This window comes from Eschscholzia californica, unplaced genomic scaffold (genome assembly GCF_041429995.1).
Source record: "Eschscholzia californica isolate CP2 unplaced genomic scaffold, dmEscCali1.0.p SCAF_4, whole genome shotgun sequence".
Taxonomy (NCBI): Eukaryota; Viridiplantae; Streptophyta; class Magnoliopsida; order Ranunculales; family Papaveraceae; genus Eschscholzia; species Eschscholzia californica.
Window position 1 is genome coordinate 48,341,426 of NW_028238461.1, and position 18,798 is coordinate 48,360,223.

General features: G+C 35.1%; 2 protein-coding genes across 10 annotated transcripts; both read left to right on the top strand.

Annotated features, from left to right (window-relative positions):
- The first annotated feature begins 11,497 nt into the window (after positions 1-11,497).
- On the top strand, positions 11,498-14,656 carry SCL3 (scarecrow-like 3). The gene is made up of 3 exons (XM_086637515.1): positions 11,498-11,578; positions 11,630-12,519; positions 12,944-14,656. The coding sequence occupies exon 3, from the start codon at positions 13,031-13,033 to the stop codon at positions 14,462-14,464; it is 1,434 nt and encodes a 477-aa protein (XP_086493641.1). The 5' UTR covers positions 11,498-11,578; positions 11,630-12,519; positions 12,944-13,030; the 3' UTR covers positions 14,465-14,656.
- A 1,372-nt stretch (positions 14,657-16,028) lies between these two features.
- LOC147545511 (uncharacterized) lies at positions 16,029-18,754 on the top strand. Of its 9 annotated transcripts, none has more exons than XM_086637522.1 (5): positions 16,029-16,317; positions 16,754-16,887; positions 17,003-17,124; positions 17,257-17,555; positions 18,329-18,754. In XM_086637522.1, the coding sequence occupies exons 1-4, from the start codon at positions 16,296-16,298 to the stop codon at positions 17,552-17,554; spliced, it is 576 nt and encodes a 191-aa protein (XP_086493648.1). In that variant the 5' UTR covers positions 16,029-16,295; the 3' UTR covers position 17,555; positions 18,329-18,754. The 9 variants fall into 9 exon arrangements, with proteins under 9 accessions (XP_086493648.1, XP_086493652.1, XP_086493654.1 ...); XM_086637526.1 differs by having other exon boundaries at positions 16,033-16,317; positions 16,760-16,887; positions 17,257-17,578; XM_086637528.1 differs by having other exon boundaries at positions 16,033-16,317; positions 16,760-16,887.
- Positions 18,755-18,798: the final 44 nt, after the last annotated feature.

The window sequence follows — 18,798 nt, forward strand, 5'->3', positions numbered from 1 at the left end:
TACGTGTCAATTGTATAGGAAAGGGACATCATCGGAGTTTGTTGTTTGTGTGTATCAAAGAGAGGTTTCAATCCCCACGTTTTTCTGTTCCCGTTTGGAAGTTTCCCATGTGTTTCACTTTCCAATTGGAAGTTTTCAAAAAGGGTCCATTCATAGTTTCATACGATCTTGGGTTTACAAGGAACAAGGGAATTAATGGTCTATACTTGGTTGGTAGGTCGTTTAAATTGTTGACATATACTCTAAAAGTCTATGGAAGTTTCAGGTTCTATTCTCAGAAGAGGTGGAATTTTTGAGTTGTTAAATTTGGAATGATTCTGGTATAAATAATGTAATTCGATTTTAGGTCTGTTCTTGTTAAATTTAGTAGTAGTTTCGTGCTTATCACATCTTTGGTGTATCAACATCATCGTAATGACTATCGTACATTATAGTCAATTTTCAAAAAAAAGGAACAAGGGAATTTCTCGGGCACCCAAATAAATACTAGAATTTGTTAGTTGAAATTGCTTAATTATATTATTTGACTTTTTTTCATTTAATTTAGACAATAAATAAAATAGATTTTCAAATTGAATCTTGTCAGAAACAGTTTGTCATCAAATTTATTCCATATAATTTAGGTAATAAGTAAAATAGATCTAGAATCCGATTGATTTTGATTCCCCCTAGTGGACCCTAAGAAGTCTGGATGTTACCAATGGCAGATCTATGTTAGGGCTAGGGGGTCTATAGAACCCCCTCATTTTTTTTTTAACCAAGGGAACAAATTCCATTAATAAGTGATTAAATCACAGAGATTACATGGATGAATTCTTATCTCTCTCCTCTGAAAACTTCATGAGAGTTGCATACCTTTAAATGCAAAGTGCCTCGTGAAGTGAAAGAAATTAGATTAGACTCTGACACAAAGGATCCTAAAGATCCAAGAATAGAGACCCTAAAGGTCTGACAAAAGGATCCTAAAGATCCGTGAAAGGAGACCCTAAAGGTCTGACAATAACGAAATTATTATACTAATAATACAAATAAACTCAAAGGACGACAAAATAACTAGAAGAATCACCGCCGCTGTCACCGGAAACCGCCGTCGTCACTGAAAATTGCCACCGTTACTGGAAAACCGCCACCGAAAACTGTCGCCATCACTAGAAAACTTTTACCGGGAAACCGCCGCCATCACCGGAACACCGCCACCACCATAGAAAACTGCTGACACTGAATCCCAGAACCCCATTACCACGCCATCGCCGTAATCATAATCACTTTCTACTGTTCATCTTTTACTAGTAATTCTAAAAAGGAAAAAATTACAGAGAGATTAACATCTTTGATAACCCAAAAAAAAAGAAAAACTTAATAAAATTATTAAAATCATAAAAATACCACATCTCTATTAAATTCAATTATTTTTATTTTTCTTAATACAACTTCTAATTTTGGAAGAGTATTTCATAATATATCACATCTAATTCGCAAATCCGTGGTGTTTTTTCAACATAAAATTATTTTTATAGATTATTATTAAATTTATTAAAATCACAAGGACAAGGTTCGTATAGATTATTTTTTCTTTAATTTATGTATATCTTTATTTGATTCTACATTTGTTTAAATATAAATTTACTTATTACTTTTCGAAATAAACGATTGGACATAGTAATATTTTAGACCCCGCTGAAAGTAAATCCTGAATACGCCACTGAATGTTATTACACGCAACTCCAATTTTACTAAGACAACTATAAGACAAAAATAACTAAATAAAATTGATTAAAATAGTGTCCTAAATTGCTAACCAACACCCAAAAAAAAAATCAACTATACAGAATTTTATTTTACTTACTCAAAAAAACTATTAGACTAAAATAACTAAATAATACTAATCAGATATTTCCCAAATGGCCCCCAACTTTGTGACAAGCTTCCTGCCTAGCCCCCTATTTTAGCAAATATTTCCATATGGCCCCCTTTTTCCGTTATCTTTAACTGTCCGTTACTCTCACTCCTCCACCTCATTTCCTCTCTCTGCCAAGTCACTCAAAATGCCACATCATCGTCTTCTCCGGCAGGTGTCGCCGGCCGGCCAAATTTCCGGCCGGCAACCTTCAAACATTTAAAAAAAAAAAAAAAAAATTCCCTTTCTCTTTCTAGATCTGGTTCATGGTGAACCAGATCTAGGTCTGATTCGAACAGACCTTCATTGAAGGTCTGTTCTTCTGAAATAGATTGAAACAGACATTCAATGAAGGTCTGTTCGTCTGAACAGACTGAACAGCTTCATTGAAGGTCTGTTTCAATCGAACAGACCTTCAATGAAGGTCTGTTCAGACTAATAGAAGGTCTGTTCAGACTAACAGACCTTCAATGAAGGTCTGCTCAGACTAACAGACCTTCAATGAAGGTCTGTTTCAGTCGAGCAGACCTTCAATGAAGGTCTGTTTCAGTCGAACAGACCTCCATTGAAGGTCTGTTCGATTGAAACAGACCTTCAATGAAGGTCTGTTCAGACGAACAAACCTCCATTGAAGGTCTGTTAATGAAGGTCTGTTTCAGTCGAACATACCTCCATTGAAGGTCTGTTCAGACGAACAAACCTCCATTGAAGGTCTGTTTCAATCGAACAGACCTTCAATGAAGGCCTGTTCGGGTCTGATTCGATCAGACCTTTGAAGGTCTGTTCGAATCAGACCTAGATCTGGTACCTTGAACCAGATCTAGAGAGAGAAAGGGAGAAATTTTTTTTTTTTTTTAGAGAGAGAGGGGAATTTTTTTTTTTTTTTTTATGTTTGAAGGTCGCCGACTGGAAATTTGGCCGGCCGGCGATCCTGCCGGAGAAGACGACGATGTGGCATTTTGAGTGACTTGGCAGAGAGGGGAAATGAGGTGGAGGAGTGAGGGTAACGGACATTTAAAGATAACGGAAAAAGGGGGCCATATGAGTATATTTGCTAAAGTAGGGGGCTAGGCAGGAAGCTGGTCACAAAGTTGGGGGCCATTTGGGAAATAACCCAATCAAATAGAACCGAATTTTTTCTCTAAAAATCTTGGGGTTCAAATTTCTATTACCATAATTAATTTTTCATAAATAAAATTGCTCAATTCACAATACTGGATACTCTCTCTCTAACACATGTGACTAAAACTCTTTAACATATTTCTAACGTCTATCTTCACTCTTTAATTAATAGCTTATTTCTTTGAGTTTAATTATGTATTTTTTTCTAATGTTTTCTTAAAAGTAAAAGAGAGATACTCCCCTTTCATATAGTTGTGTCCAATTCAACAAGTTTCTTTAATGATTTTCCTATAATAGTTTTTGTGCAATGTTAAGGTTATGTAGGAAAAAAAGTGCGTTAGAGTGAAATTAGTAATCCTTTTTAAAAAAAAAAATTATAAAATAGATTGTATTAGAGTTAAATTAGTAATCATTTCTGAAAAGGAATTATAAAATAGATTTTAATAGTCAAATTATCAATCTTTTTCAAAAAATAAATTTTATAAATTTTATAATTATTATTTTTTAGGTTCAATTTAGACTAAGGGTTTTTATGTTGTTGAGATTCTCAATATAATATATGCTAGATATGTTTAATAATTTAACAAAAGAAAAAATTATGTCTAGTAAATAATTCTGTAGAGTTAAAACATAGTTGTATTTAGCAAGTTAAGATTCAACAAAATATTTGCTAAATAAAACCAATAAACCAACTATTACTGTTGTTTAGTCTACAGTTGGTAGCCCAAGTGGTTCCAAGGTGTTGACATAAACTCCAGAACCCCCTGGAGGTCCCATGTTCGAATCCCAGAGACGGTGGAATCTTTGGTTATTTAAATTGAAATTATTAGGGTATAAATAATGTAGTGTAGTTGGGCTTTAGGCCATTATCTAGTTGGGCTATAGGCCATGTAATATTAGAGTTTGAGTGGGCTATAGGCCAGGTCATGTTAGAGTTTGAGTGGGCGGGTAGCAAGCTTATCACATCTTTGATGTATTCAATGTCAATTGTAACGACAATGTAATCGGTTCTAAAAAAAAAACTATTACTGTTGTTTAACAATCTAATTAAAAAAATGCGGTTTTATCTAACAAATAGCTTTGTGGGGCAATTATGCAGCTTCGCTTAGCATTGTCAAAAGTCTTTATATGACCTTTAAGGCCTCAGATGTTTTAACTGGCGGTTATAATGTTCATGTAAATTCGTGATGTATTGCAAATTATAGTCATGATATATCAATATTATTCAAATGTAATGTTAGAGTCCAATCTCCAAAAGAAAAAAGAACAATTGAGAGCAAAAAATAGTTCGTACTCGATTTTTTTTTTTTTTTTGCCTTAGAGCATCTCCAATCCCAGCCTGTCTTAGGCCGAAAAAATCACTTTTTCACCTAAAATTGTTGGCTCAGCTCAGCCTCTAAAATTCAGCTCCAGCCCCAGCTTCTCTTGAGGCCGAAAATTTGAATTAGAAATTTCTCAATTTACTAATAAAATTCAATTAAAAAAACATCGATTACAACTAATAATTGATTAAAAATTTAAAACTACTTAAATACGACTAAACAACACTAGAAAAATTAATTAAAAATTTGAATTAGAAATTTCTGACAACCGCATCAAATATGATTCTCAAATAACAATTAGCAAGTAAAATATCTTCATCCTGCTTATACGGTTCCCGTTTAGTTATCTTTGTCGAAGTCGTCCCTCCTTGCACGCAAGAATCCTCACATACTTCATAATCATCAACTCCTAATTGAGCCGATGGGTAAGTAGAATTAGGAGACAACATTTCCATATAACTTTGGTTATCGAATTCGTTGATGTCTAATTGATCCATGGGTAAACAAATGAAAAGATCAAAAAAATTTGAAAGAAAGAGAGATAGAAATGAAATGGAGAGGATGGAAATTGCAAGAATGAGAGAAAGAAAGTGAGATGAAGAGTGTGGGAGATGAATAATGGTTCCAACCCCTATTTTTAGGGGGTTGGACCCATTTCTAGCCGTTGGAGCAAATCCAACGGCTAAGGGCATTCCCCAAGTGACCGTTGGGCCCCAACGATCACTTGGGGCCTCCCTTCAGTCGCCCCTAATGTTAGGGGAGGGGCAACTGAAGGAGGAACTCCAGCCTCCGCTCAGAGCAGCTGGGCTTGGAGCACCGAGCAGAGGCCACAAATTTGAATTTATTAGTGATGCTTAAAAGACGGGGTCGGGCCGGCCCGACCCTGTCCAGGTCGGGCCAGTAACCGGGCCGGGCCTAGCCAACCCGGGTTGAAAGTGTCCCGGGCCGGGCTCAATCCGGATTGGCTATACAAGGGCCCAGCCCGGGACTGGGTATAGACCCAGGCCTGGCCGGGCCGGGTTGAATCCGGGTCGGGCCGGGCCAACCCGGATTTTCTATAATATATATTTTTTAAAAATTTGAAAGACCAAATTTTAAATTAAAAAAATACAAACCTATTGTTTATTTTGAATATAAAAAATTAAAACTTTAGAGACGATTTTCTATAAATAATGACATGATTTAGAAATGACTTTTGGAAAGATTTTAGGAATAGTTAATAGGATATAATTTTCATAAATAAGTATAGAAAAGATTTTTAGAAAGAGTTTTTTGAATTGATTTTAGAAATTACTTTGTGGAAATAATTAATAGAGAGTGACTTACATAAATAAATTAATAAGTTTAGGAAAGATTCTATGAAAAGATTTTTGAGAAATAATTTTAGAAATTATATTTTGAAACTAATTAGTAAAGGATGATTTATATAAATAGAAGATGATTTACATAAATAGGTTAACAAGTTTAAGAAAGATTTTTGAAAAGATTTCGTGAAAGTGATTTTAGAAATTACGTTTTGGAAATAATATAGAGGATGATTTAAACAGATAAATTAACAAGTTAGGAAAGATTTTTCGAAAATATTTTATGGAAATGAATCTTTTAGGAACGATTTTGTTGGATAGATCTTTTCGAAAAGGAATGTTTTCAAATTCTTTATGAAATTTTTAAAGTAAGGCATGAAAAAAAATAAAAAATAAAAAAATAATAAAAAAAAGGTCTTGACGGGCCGGGTCGGGCCTGGCCCAAACCATAGGCCCAACCCGGGCCCAGAATAGAACCTGGGTTGGCCAGGCCCGTTTTCCGTACGGGTCGGGCCTGTACGGAACGGGCCGGTCCCGGAACCCAACCCGGGCCGGCCTGGCCTTTATAACAACACTAGAATTTATGGCCTCCGTCCGGCTGGGGCTGGAGATGCTCTGACTTCTTTCCTTCTACCTTATTACTCCATATTTCTCCTTAATTATTTCCTCATCTTTCTCACCTACCACGGCCAGATTTCTCTTTTTATTTGTCTCCAATGTGGTGAAACAGTTATTCTTTGTGGTAGTGCCTATACACAAATATTTCATATTTTGGGGCCTAAATTGGAAGATGATCATATAGATATGGGAAATGTCAGAGACACAACTAGTTTTACATTTGGAATACACGGTTAGAGACCCATGTGAAATCAAATTCCTACAACGCCACACACTGTCTTTCTCTAAATTTTGCCTTCGGTCCAATTTTCAGTCCAATACTTTAGACCAAGTCAAAGAGCGACTGTGGGTGCCATTAGTAGGACCAGTAGTGCCCCTAACTTTTCCCCGAGATATTTTGTCCTAGTACTATTCATTCTTGTTAGTGGGCTCTTTCAAAGATTAGTTTCCGTGGTGAAATCAATAATATCGCCCCTCTCGCCTGAACAAGGCCAGCCATGGTTATCGACAAAGTATACAAATGATTCCATAATAGGAAGTTTGGGGAGGTAGCGGGTAGACATCTACTTTTATAGGAATACAAAATGTTAAATTTAAACTCACATATATGAACAAGTATATGAGTATAAATTTGATGAGGACTTAATTTCTTAATAGCCTTGTTTTTCGCCCATTCTCTTTTGTTTGATTTGAAATTTTATCAGTCTAGCTTGACAAAATTCGGGTTCTTACATAGGGAACAATCGTGGTAATTTGACTACATTTCATAGCCGATCGTTATGATAAAATTCTTTCGTTTATTTGAAATGAAAGATACGTGGGAAATCAGATAGTGCAATCTCGCTTACCTATTCTTTTGAATGACGTAATCAAATGCCTATATAGGCCAAGACATTTTGTGTTTATGTGTAAATAAAGAAAGAGAACATCAAAATTATAAACTCATTCAAACCTTGGCTAAGACAACCCTCACATTGTGCCAAATTTCTCCAAATTTTATGCCTATACCTCTCCCAACTCATATAAAGACACAAAGAACAATCTGACTCTCTCTTACTAAGTTTTTGAACCCTTGTGGTTTGGAACAGTACCTCAAAAGAAGGCCATGAGAAAAATACATGAATACAACAACTAGAAAATCAAATTAATCAGACTTGTTTTTAGGGTTGGGACAGTAGAGTTCTTTGAGACAAATGAAATGAGGACAAGAGAACATGCAAAAGACAGACTTCTGTTATATTCTTCACTTGTCTCATTACTCACATTTTCCAACTCCCAACCCTGTCATTATTACCTTCCCCCCCAACTTTTCTTTTTTGAAATTCTTGACTAGTGATTTGATTTTCAACCCAATTTTCCTTTTCTTTTGAACAATAAGAATCCTACACTAATCTGTGCGGGCACAGATGGACTTATGCTACCACCCAACTAGAATTCAACGTAGATCTCCACAGAGAATAGAGATCAGACACATGTTACTACCTAACTAAACTGAACTTCAATCAACTTATTTTTTGTTTAAGATTGTCCAAAACAGAATTTAAAATTTCTAAATAATGAGCAATGATTTTTATGGACGATTATAAAAGTGGGTAGATTTTGTTTGTTGTTTGTTCTTCACAATTTCACATACTATACACAATACACTTGTATGTAAATGTAATAGTGGGAGTTTTTTTTTCAACAACTTAGAAGAAGTGGGTGAGATTGAACCTCACAAGTCACAACCCCCAATTATTATGTCATAGAATTCTAGCTTCTTTCATCATTCTTTTTCTATCTGTATGACATAATGGCAATAGTGGTAATAGGAGGTGCCATCCTTTATTTTGTTACCTAGATACTATCCTAATTTTACTATTATCCCCACTCCCAAGTCCAAGTGCCTCTAGTTGTGTACACAGTCTTTTCCTTTTTGGTTGAAATTGTGTATATATTGCCTATTTGAGAAGAATTCAAACATATGACTAAAAACATGGATTCACATAGCTCCTAATTTCTTTTTTTTTTGCTAGAGACATTTACCCTTTAAAGTGGTTCTTTAGTTATAGATATCAGGTGTTAATGAATCTCTAATTAGAGTTATCTGGTGGAGACTCTCGTTTTTTATGGTCTTTTAGTCAGTTCTTGTTGTTGTTGTGATGGCAGTGACTATTGGAATTATGTGGTTACATAGAAAAGAATATCCACTCACTCGGTTCAATTCAGACCCATTTCCACAACTACGGCTTTTGGTATAAAAATTACCGACGCGTAAGTTTTGAAATTCTCCTCTTCCTATGTACATTTAGTCCCTTAATTTGAGTGGTCAGTGGTCACCGTCTCTTTTATCCATTACCGGGCTTTGTCATTATAACTTTTTGTTATATATCAATGAAAACAGCTATTGGTAGAAGAAATAGCTAAAGATATATCTTTAAGATTGTATTTTTGATATTTAACTTAGATATGGCAAATAGCTTGTTTTGGATGTATATTATAATGCGTGAGAGGAGGGGAGGGATGAAGTGAGTATTTGGACTTGCAAAGACTCGCATGTAAAATGAAACTGATATTATTATTTTCCACAACCTTTTTTCGTGTGGTGTAATATTATGTAAAGAATTTATTTACAATTCATAATATCATTTTCATTTGCATAAGAAAGAAAAAAATTGTTTTAGTTGAGATTCTTACCATCTAAATAAGTCACAGTATACCAAAATAATTTTATTTACCGTGTTATATCTATATTTTGTATAATCACTTGATTATAGTTCGAACATACCTAGATAACAACATTTTTTGAAATCAAAAGTCTTATTCTTGCTTAGTAGTCACTTCAAATAAAAATCCATCTAGGCCACTTTTTAACGGATCTGTTTTCGTTTGAAAGAACTTATTTCTTTCCCAAGGATATATCTCAAAAACTATAGAAACACAAATAAAACAACGAAAAAGCAAACAAACAAACACAAGAAAGCATTCAACCTAACCAACAAGACAAAGTTGGGAATTTTAGCACAATCGAGGCCAGGTATGAAAAATGAAAAAAAAGACAAGAAATGACTTGGTGGTGCATGTGTGACAGAGACACGTGTGTAGGGTTTCATTTCAAATCATGTATGACAAGTGGCTTAAGTTGTATGGTTTAAACAAGTTACATAGTTAGGTCGGCACGTGTGGATGAACAATCATCCACGTCTTGTGTTTTGTGTGAGGTTTGTAAGTTAAACCAAAAATATCTAAAGAAGAAATTGTGTATGTTGAAGAGACAACCCATTTGTATGGATCACATTGGGTCACACTATCTCTCTCTCTAAACCATGATTACTTACTAACTCAGGGGGGGTTAGAGTAATTGGAGATTTATTATTGGTGAGTACTGAGTAGTTTTAGTTTGTGATATGGGCATTGATCACGCATTTGGAACCGGATAATGATATTATGTGTTAATGTCATATTCATTCAATTATTGGGTTTGAAATTGTTGTACTTCATGGAACTTCACATCAGAACACTAATTAACATGTTTTTTAAATTTCATAATGATCATCCTCCTGGTAAAATGTTTTGTTAAACCCTTAGTTAGAACCACCCTTACCATGCTTGAGGTGACTATAGAAATTACAGAATTTCATAAAGCATTGGGAAACACATGTGAAACGTTTGATAAGAGGAAAAGAAAGATAGACTCGATTTGGTTTCTCAACTGGACTAGAGCTTGGTCTAACCAAGCCATCACTAGATTGTTGTTAAAGAAATAGTAACTCGTAAGTCGTAACCATGACATTAGCTTGAAGTTTAGCTACCATAGAGCACCCACTTGGATTTCAAACTAATGATACCTATATCAATTCGAAGTTCATCGGAGTACACCCGACTCTGCCACCTACCATACCACACCTTGAATAAGATAAGGAGTGAACTAGACTCTTCACACTCTCTCGAAAGGAGAGAAAAGGCAAATTTACCCCTTGTCTTGTTATCAACAGAGATAGGCGATGTGGTGGGCGGTTGTTTGAGGTGTACCTCGCCCACATTTTAGTTAGTAATTTGGGCTAGCTTTAATGAAGTTTGTACAATTTTAGAATTTGAATTATTGGTGGTTAAATTCATTATGAAAGGTAAAATCATGGTTGAACTAATTGCACTACATATCATGAGTTTGGTCTTCTCTCTTTACAAAAAACTTACGATACACACAATTTACACATGTGGAGACTATTTTCAGGAAAAATAGGTCTTTCTACATGTGTCAGAAGTTACATATTAAGTCATAAATTATTTTTGTTTTTAATAAGTGAAATTTCATAATTAGAAAAGGAAGTAACTCGTATCACATTATAATCTTTAATAATAGTTTGTGATTGAAAAATCAGTGGTACGCTATTGTGTTGTTAGATATTTATTTTTAGTCTCATTGAATTTAGACTCTTCTATACGTGATTCATGTATCAACCATGACATTTATACTTAGTTTTTTTTGTTGAACCATGACATTTATACTAGACAACAATAATAGACATGAGGATACGATCAACTTAAATTACAAAAATGTCATATCTAATATAGTTACAAAAAAAAATCTAAGAGTGGGAGAGCTAGAGAAAAATCTAAGAGTGGGAGAGCTAGAGTTGTAATATTTGGAAGGACATTGAGACTTAAGGATGAAGGTGAACAAGTGTGAGAAAGACAAATTTCAACAAAAAAAAAAGTGTGAAATAGAGTTTTTTTTTTTTGTTGAAAGAAGACAAGAGTAGAGTTAAAAATGGTTTATAGTTTTTGGACATATGCCTAACTTCCTTGTCCTCTCAACAAAAAAAAAAAAAAAAAAACTTCCTTGTCTATTTGTCCTACCTAATACCTTTTTTTAAAAGAAAATATAATTAAGTATGAAGTAGAGAGAGAAGATATAAAAACCAAGTGGATGGGATGTATATGGTTTTGGAGAAGAAGACAAAGTATGAAGTTTTTGGAAGTAATGAAAAGAGTCCAAAGACTTGTGCCTAGCAATCCCCACCCATACACAAACAAACAAAATACCATTGTGTTGTTTTGTTTTGTTAGGGCATGTTTGGAGGTGTGTAACGATAAGGAATAATGGAAAGTCTGGCTTTCTTTCCTTCTCTCTCTTACTCCTTATTCTCTAGCCACCTAATGTCAAGACAAAAACAGATACTAGTCACAATAAACAATTTACTTAAAAATAGATCTACTTCAACAGAGAGAGAGAGAGAGAGAGAGAGAGAGAGAGAGAGAGATATATGTCATAGAGGTGTTTATTGTGTTACCCTCCACTGTCTTGTTTTGCAAGTTTTCTACCAAGTAATATAGTTGAATTAAAACCCTTCAACAAAAAAATAAAAAAATAAAAAATAATATAGTTGAATTAAAACCATTTACATAGAGTTGGCACCTCATGCACCATACATTAACAAAAAAAAATGCTATATATCTTAAATATTAAGATCGATTACAGAACAGTGATGTAGTTGGTTTCAATTCTGTTTGGTTAAAAAAGATAAATGATCAATTAGAGTCAGACACATCACCACTCGACCTGCAATCAACTTCATTGAATATTTATCTTTTGCTATTATTACGAGTGAAGTTTATGATTTCGACCATATTTTTTTCTAACACACCCTTAATTCATTGAAGTAGTTAGTCGTACTTGTTAGGGGTGTGCAAGGAAGGAGTAACAGCTAAAAGTTAATACACTACTAATTAACCAGAGTTAGATTAGGAATGATTGAACCGAGTCAACTCGGTAGTAAATGGGTTAATCCAAGGGTGGAGATGATAAGGTGGAGTTTTACTCCAAAGGAGCTAACTGCATTGATTTCAACTATATATATTCCTCAAGACGACACCAAATGAATGGAGACAAACTTGGCCCTCTTTTATTGTCGACAACGCAGCAGCTATGGAAAAAAAAGTTAACTCAAAACGGTCTCAATTGAATGAATGAATGAACGAACGTTTCTGCTGCAACTTAGAGAGAGAGAGAAAGAGCTTTGGAACTTCAGAAAAACCCTAATTTCCTTGCTCTGGGTTTGAGAGACTTCAGACTTCTTTTTTTTCATATTTAGAGAGAGAAACCAAAGAAAGCAGAGTAAGAATTTCTTCTGTTGAATCGAAAAGAAACAAACTTTTCTGAGGGTTTTTTCTGGGTTTTGGAAGTCTTTGAAAACCCAGAAAGGAATTTGGTACTTTTGACGAGATTAATGACTTATTATACCAACTGAAATCTTCTATCTATATACTGTATCTGGTACGACTACTCTTTTATTAGTTCTTATTTTTCTTTAATTCTTTATATTTCTTCATACCCAGAAAGGAATTCTGTTCTTTTGATGAGAAACAGGTTTGATTCTTTTGTTTTCATTCTGTTCTAATTTTGTTTAAGTGTTGTATGAAATTTGTCTTAATTCTTGTAATTACTTGATACCCATTTCACTTACCTTCATATTGTTAGCTTTTCTTGTGATATTTGTGTGTGATTTTGAGGTATCAACAACTGTTTCAATTTCCCACCTTCTTCACTAAAAAACTGAAACCCTAAATCCATTCTAATTTCTTTACATTGTTATTAACAGTTCTTAGTATACTCATTTTGTGGAGTATCTTTCTGCAATTTACTTATAAGGGTCTTGAAATTTTGACACTTGGTAGTTACATTTCTTTGTCACATTCAGGTTCATTTTGGTGAGGGTTTGGTTTGGACTTGGTGGGTTTTATCTCGGTTTACTTCGAATGTCGGAGAAACAAGACTGTGTTTGTTAATGGGAAGAATGGTTCAAGACGAAGGATCATCATCTGTAACTTCATCACCTCTTCAGTTCTTTTCTTTAATGTCACTTTCACCTAGTTTAGGATCGCCATATCCATGGCTTCGTGAACTAAAATCCGAAGAACGTGGGTTATATTTGATCCAACTCATACTCTCTTGTGCAAATCATGTAGCTGCCAATAACCTAGAAAATGCAAATGTCGCTCTCGAACAAATTTCTCACCTTGCTTCTCCTGATGGAGATACAATGCAAAGAATTGCTTCCTACTTCACTGAGGCATTAGCTGATAGGATTCTAAAAGCATGGCCTGGTTTACACAAAGCCCTAAATTCTACTAGGCTATTTTCGTTCTCGGAAGCAGTTTATGTTCGCAAACTATTTTTCGATCTCTGCCCCTTTTTAAAACTTTCGTTTGTGATCACAAATCAGGCGATTTTAGAAGCCATGGAAGGGGAAAAGATGGTTCACATTATTGATCTTAATTCGGCGGAACCAGCACAATGGATTGCACTCCTTCAAGCCTTGAGTGCAAGGCCAGAAGGTCCACCTCACTTGAGAATCACCGGCATTCATGAACAAAAAGAGGTTCTTGAACAAACAGCTCTTAGATTGATTGAAGAAGCCGAAAAACTTGATATTCCATTTCAATTCAATCCTATAGTTAGCAAATTAGAGAACCTTGATGTTGAAAGTTTACGTGTCAAAACTGGAGAAGCTCTAGCAATTAGCTCTGTTCTTCAACTCCATTCTCTTTTGGCTTCCGATGACGAGGCTCGCAGAAAGCAGTCCCCACCTGCATCGAGAAGTCCAAACTCAATTACCTTGAAGAGAGCCTTGCAGGTGAACCAGAACGCTTTGGGTGAACTACTTGAGAAAGATGTGATTAATGGGTACAGCCCAAGTGCTGATTCGGCCTCTTCATCCCCGATATCTTTATCCAGTTCGGCAAAAATGGAAAGCTTCCTTTCAGCTTTATGGGGATTATCTCCGAAGGTTATGGTGGTGACCGAGCAAGAATCGAATCATAATGGATCAACGTTAATGGAAAGGCTCCTAGAAGCACTTTACTTTTATGCATCTCTATTTGATTGCTTGGAATCGACTGTGTCAAGGGCTTCAATGGAGAGAATGAAGGTGGAAAAGATGCTTTTCGGGGAAGAGATTAAGAACATTATAGCTTGTGAGGGGACCGAGAGGAAGGAGAGACACGAGAAGCTAGAGAAGTGGATTCAGAGGCTTGATTTTGCAGGGTTTGGTAGAATTCCGTTGAGCTACTACGGCTTATTGCAGGCGAGGAGATTGCTACAGGGTTACGGTTGTGATGGCTATAAGATAAAGGAGGAGAATGGTTGTTTAGTAATTTGCTGGCAAGATCGAGCGCTTTTTTCTGTTTCGGCTTGGAGGTGTAATAGGAGGTATGATTGATTAATTTGTCTGTTATCAGGTTTTACTTATCAATGAAAGTGGTGTTGTTTGAATTTTCTTTTTTTCTTTTGTATAGAGGATTTAGAATTCTGGTTGGTGCATAGTATTTATCGAAAAGTTTTGATCTTCAAGTACGTTTCCGTTTCTGTTCACTCATTTATGTATTTGGTAATGAAGTTAGTTTTCATGGCATTAATCAGTAGTTAGTTTGTTAGTATTATCATAATTATCAACGTTATATCTGATTTATCTACAAGTATGTCGTTATTATCTTATTATAAAATTTGTGACTGTCTATCTTCAAAAACAAGAACAAGAAGAAGAGAAAAGAACCATGGAATCAAATACCCACAATGATCTCTATTTTTTTTCAGTTACAAATGCACAAATAGTTAGCAAATCAAGCTAAGCAAACACATTGATCCATAAGATAAATTGTAGCTATAATTGCAGAATCAACTCAAGCTATTATTATTTATACTTCACCTCGCTAATCGTCTCTTTATGTGTATATGGTGGTTCGTTTCTAGACTGTCATGGTCAAATTTGTATCGACCAATGTTAATCTAGGTCAAATTTCGCGGCAACAACGATTTGCAAAGTTTTTTTTTTTTTTTCTGAAAGTCTCTCTTGACAAAGTTGAATGGGTTTCTTACTTGAATGAAGTTGAATGTGTTTTTTATCTGTTAGAGGTAAACCTAACTGTGGGGTTGTCTTGTTACTATATTGGTCTAAGTTAAAAGGCCTTTCATGAGTCTTGCTAGCATTTTGTGTGTAAATAAGAAAGTTAATCCTCACAAGTTTTCTCCTCGTCATGTCATAACAAATAAGTTTAGCCATGTCAAAGAGGCATAATAACTACGAAACTTGGTAGATTTGTCTATGATGAAAACAAAATTGAAAAAAAATAATCACAAGCCAGTTTGTTGACGTACAACTCCTTTTTCTTCGTAGGCCCAAATCTCTCTCTCTCTTCCGAAGGTCAGATCAACAAATCTTCACTAAATAGAGGGAGAGGGGTGGGAGAATATTGATTGGAGAAGAGAGAACAACATAAATTGTGAGAAAGATCGGGAATAGAAAAAGACTAAAATGGGGAAAGAAAATATAAAGTTAAATATTTTCTCACACATTGGTTAATTTGGGAGTGAAATGGTAATTTTCTTTATCTTTGAGAAAGTGACTACGATCTACGATAAGTCATTACTACCTGAGACTTCCGAGATTTTAGAGTTTATGATAACTATCAACTAACTGGGCAACCAAGTGTTGACGGAGAGAAATGGTAATTTGGTCTAATTATAAAGGTTGAATAAACGAGCCAGTCACATTAAGGGCCCAAACGGAAAATCAACCCTATTTTGTAAATTCCCAAATGATAGAATTATTGAAACGGCCGAGTTTTTAAATTGTCTTTAAATAAATCCCCATATTTACTTTATATAATCACTAAAATTCTCATGTTCCGTCAGATTAAACGGAATTACGCCGTTAGTGAGAGTGGATTTACAATTAAGGCCATTGAGGCCATTGGTTAAACAACCCCACGTTTCTTAGACTAACTAGTTGGGGCGCGTTCGAGCAAAAACGCATGGGCGCTTATAACCCCGACCTCTCTTCTCCAATCGACTAGCAGCTCCAAATCGATAGGAGACCAGTGAATGCAACTCTCTGTCTCTCTCTAACGATTTGGAGCTAGGGTTTCTGTCTCTCTCTAACGATAGGAAACCAGGAAGTCAACAAGGTGTACTGTCGCCCTCTCTGTAACGATTTGGAGCTAGGGTTTCCCCGCGAGATTTCCCCCAAAACCCTTTTCCGACTTCCCTCCAATATGTCTTCTTCCACAACCAAAGGTATTTATCTACTCACCAATCTTCAATTTTTCTCTCTCTCTAAACCTAATAATTTAGTTGTTACTGATTTTAATTTGTACCCAAGTCAACCATTTTTAGGGGTTAGAATAGAAAAATTGCTTGAAGAAGAAAAACGGTTGCCATTGAAAGAAAAAAAAACACTTTTTTAGGGTTTTGAATTTCCTAGTTATTTTTTGTAGCCTTTAGATCTGTTGGTCCCATTATTAACCTGTATGAATAAATTATACAAGATCTATGGTTAGTGAGGATTATGTTAAATTATGAGTTATTATGGTGAGATCAATTTAGTCCCCAAATCCCCAATTTATGCTGTATTTTGGACCCTAATCTGATTGGAACGAAACGGTTACTTAGGGTATAGTTTTGTTCCAGTGTGAAGTACCATCTAAACAAGTAAATATGATAAAATTAATAGTTTCAGATCATAAGAACGATGTCGACGACGTGTGGGGTGACGACGGGTCTTTGTGTGATGAATTTAACGAGGAATCAGTTAGAGCTTCTGAATTGGATAGAGAGTGGCAGAGGCGGCACGATCAATTTCATACAGTATCCTTGAAATTTATATTCATACGCTTTCCAGTTGGTTTTTGTTTTTTATTGTGCTAAAAATAGTCTAGAGAAAGGAGTAGAACGTGTATTGTGAGTCTTTATTTGTATTTAGATTGGCTATCGCGATGGTCTAACATCAGGAAAAGAAGCTTCTGCCCAAGAGGGTTTCACTATTGGATTCAAGGAATCTGTGCTTAAAGGATACAAATGGGGCCTAGTCAGAGGTGTTTCGAGGTTAGTAATAAAAATTTGTCTCTCTAAACATGTGTTTTAGACTTTTGATTTCAACTTCTTCGTAAATGAGCTCAGACTGGACATATATATCTAACTTCGATGTGCTTATTACTCTTCAAACCCCATTTGAAGTGCATTAGCATGCCTTTCGGAGGGTTTGAAGGAAAAGTTGGTTGAACAACTAGAAGCAAGAGAGAAGTTTCAGATGTTATATGCGTCTGTAACTTCTGTTTCAACAAAAGATGCTCTGGTCTTGTACCGTGATGAAATCTTGGCTACCAGATCAAAAGAACAAAGTAAGCCTGCTGAAGGGAACTCTGATTTAGCAACTGTACCAGAAGAAATTTCATCCAATCAACTGGAAAGTTACTCCCTTGAGCTTGAATCACTGCTCCAATCGTCTAAAATTCAAGTTCATTCATCAGAATGATGTAAGGTGCTTCCTTATGTACAAGTAAGAGTTTTGATTTCGTAATAGTTTGGCACTTTGGCTTACCCCAAATATTTAATAGTTTCAAATTTATAGCCTTATATATTTTCACTTGTTGCTGATTACAGGATTAAGAATTCTTTGAACAAAATGTGTCATATATAGATTACATATTCTGCATGTAATTCACTGCAGTGAGGTCGGGACTCGGGACTGTATTCAGAAATATATATAAGGATATTTAGTTGTTTCCTGAAGCTTTATTTTGCATGTAATACTTTATGTGATATAGCAAGCAATTCTCAGACATTTATTAAGAACCGTTAGTCAAGTTTGTTATTTTTGTTGTCATGGATCTTGGTTGCTAGTTTAGAGGTGGAATTCAATAGAATAAATATCTGCTTTAAACTTAAAATGCAGTTGATTCATCAACTTTTGAGGGCCATTCTCTTGTTTACCCTTAATCTTTTCATTTCGTATGTAGATCCTTCTTATTATACAGCATCTGATGAACATAGTTTAACTTTAACTAGTTAGCATATTCCTTTCTAAATGTGAAGAAGTAACATTAATGAGCAAAAAACCTCAAGTGGAGCAAGTCTTTTTAAATTTATTTATTTTTATATGTTTTCCATTTACAACAGATAATTTGTCTATTAAGGGTGGTGGGGCTGATTATTTCTTTTTTGAAATGTAGTGAGGGTAATTAATTGGTTTGGAAATTCTTTTGTTTTGTTGTCAAACCAATTGAAAAATCATAATTTTTTCTCGTAGGTGCTCCATCAGATGTTCACTTGGTGATCATGTTTGCCTCTAGCTTGTCTACGTAGGGGTGCCACTTCCTCGATGATCGTCATTACTATTATAGTTGCAGTTTCAGAATACAAGGTTTCCTTTGCTAATGATCAATTGAGAAAACTGGTGGCCACTTTGTGAATTATGAGCAGACTCAGGAGACTTTGGATTTCGTGAATTTGGATACAACAACAAAACGAGGTAAACTTCGTTGGTGGAGAGTCCGCAGATCATTAGGTATTACGATAGTAGATCTCTTTAGTTTTTCTTCCTTGTGTATCAGTTCTTTTGAGAGAAACAGTGATGTACTTAAATAGCTTAGAACCTATCGCCTTTCACTTCATGTGGTTCAACATTGAGAATCTATTTATAATATATTGGATCTTCCTGATTTTTGTCTCTAAATTCCTCTGTGCTGAAGGTGTTCAATTTTTTATTTGAAGTCATTG

Excerpts from the sequence above, each read along its gene's own strand:
- SCL3 (XM_086637515.1), top strand. The coding sequence starts at position 13,031 with ATGGGAAGAATGGTTCAAGACGAAGGATCATCATCTGTAACTTCATCA.
- LOC147545511 (XM_086637522.1), top strand. The coding sequence starts at position 16,296 with ATGTCTTCTTCCACAACCAAAG. Across the intron at positions 16,888-17,002 it reads GGCACGATCAATTTCATACA|ATTGGCTATCGCGATGGTCT; the intron begins GTATCCTTGAAA and ends ATTTGTATTTAG. Across the intron at positions 17,125-17,256 it reads CTAGTCAGAGGTGTTTCGAG|TGCATTAGCATGCCTTTCGG; the intron begins GTTAGTAATAAA and ends CCCCATTTGAAG.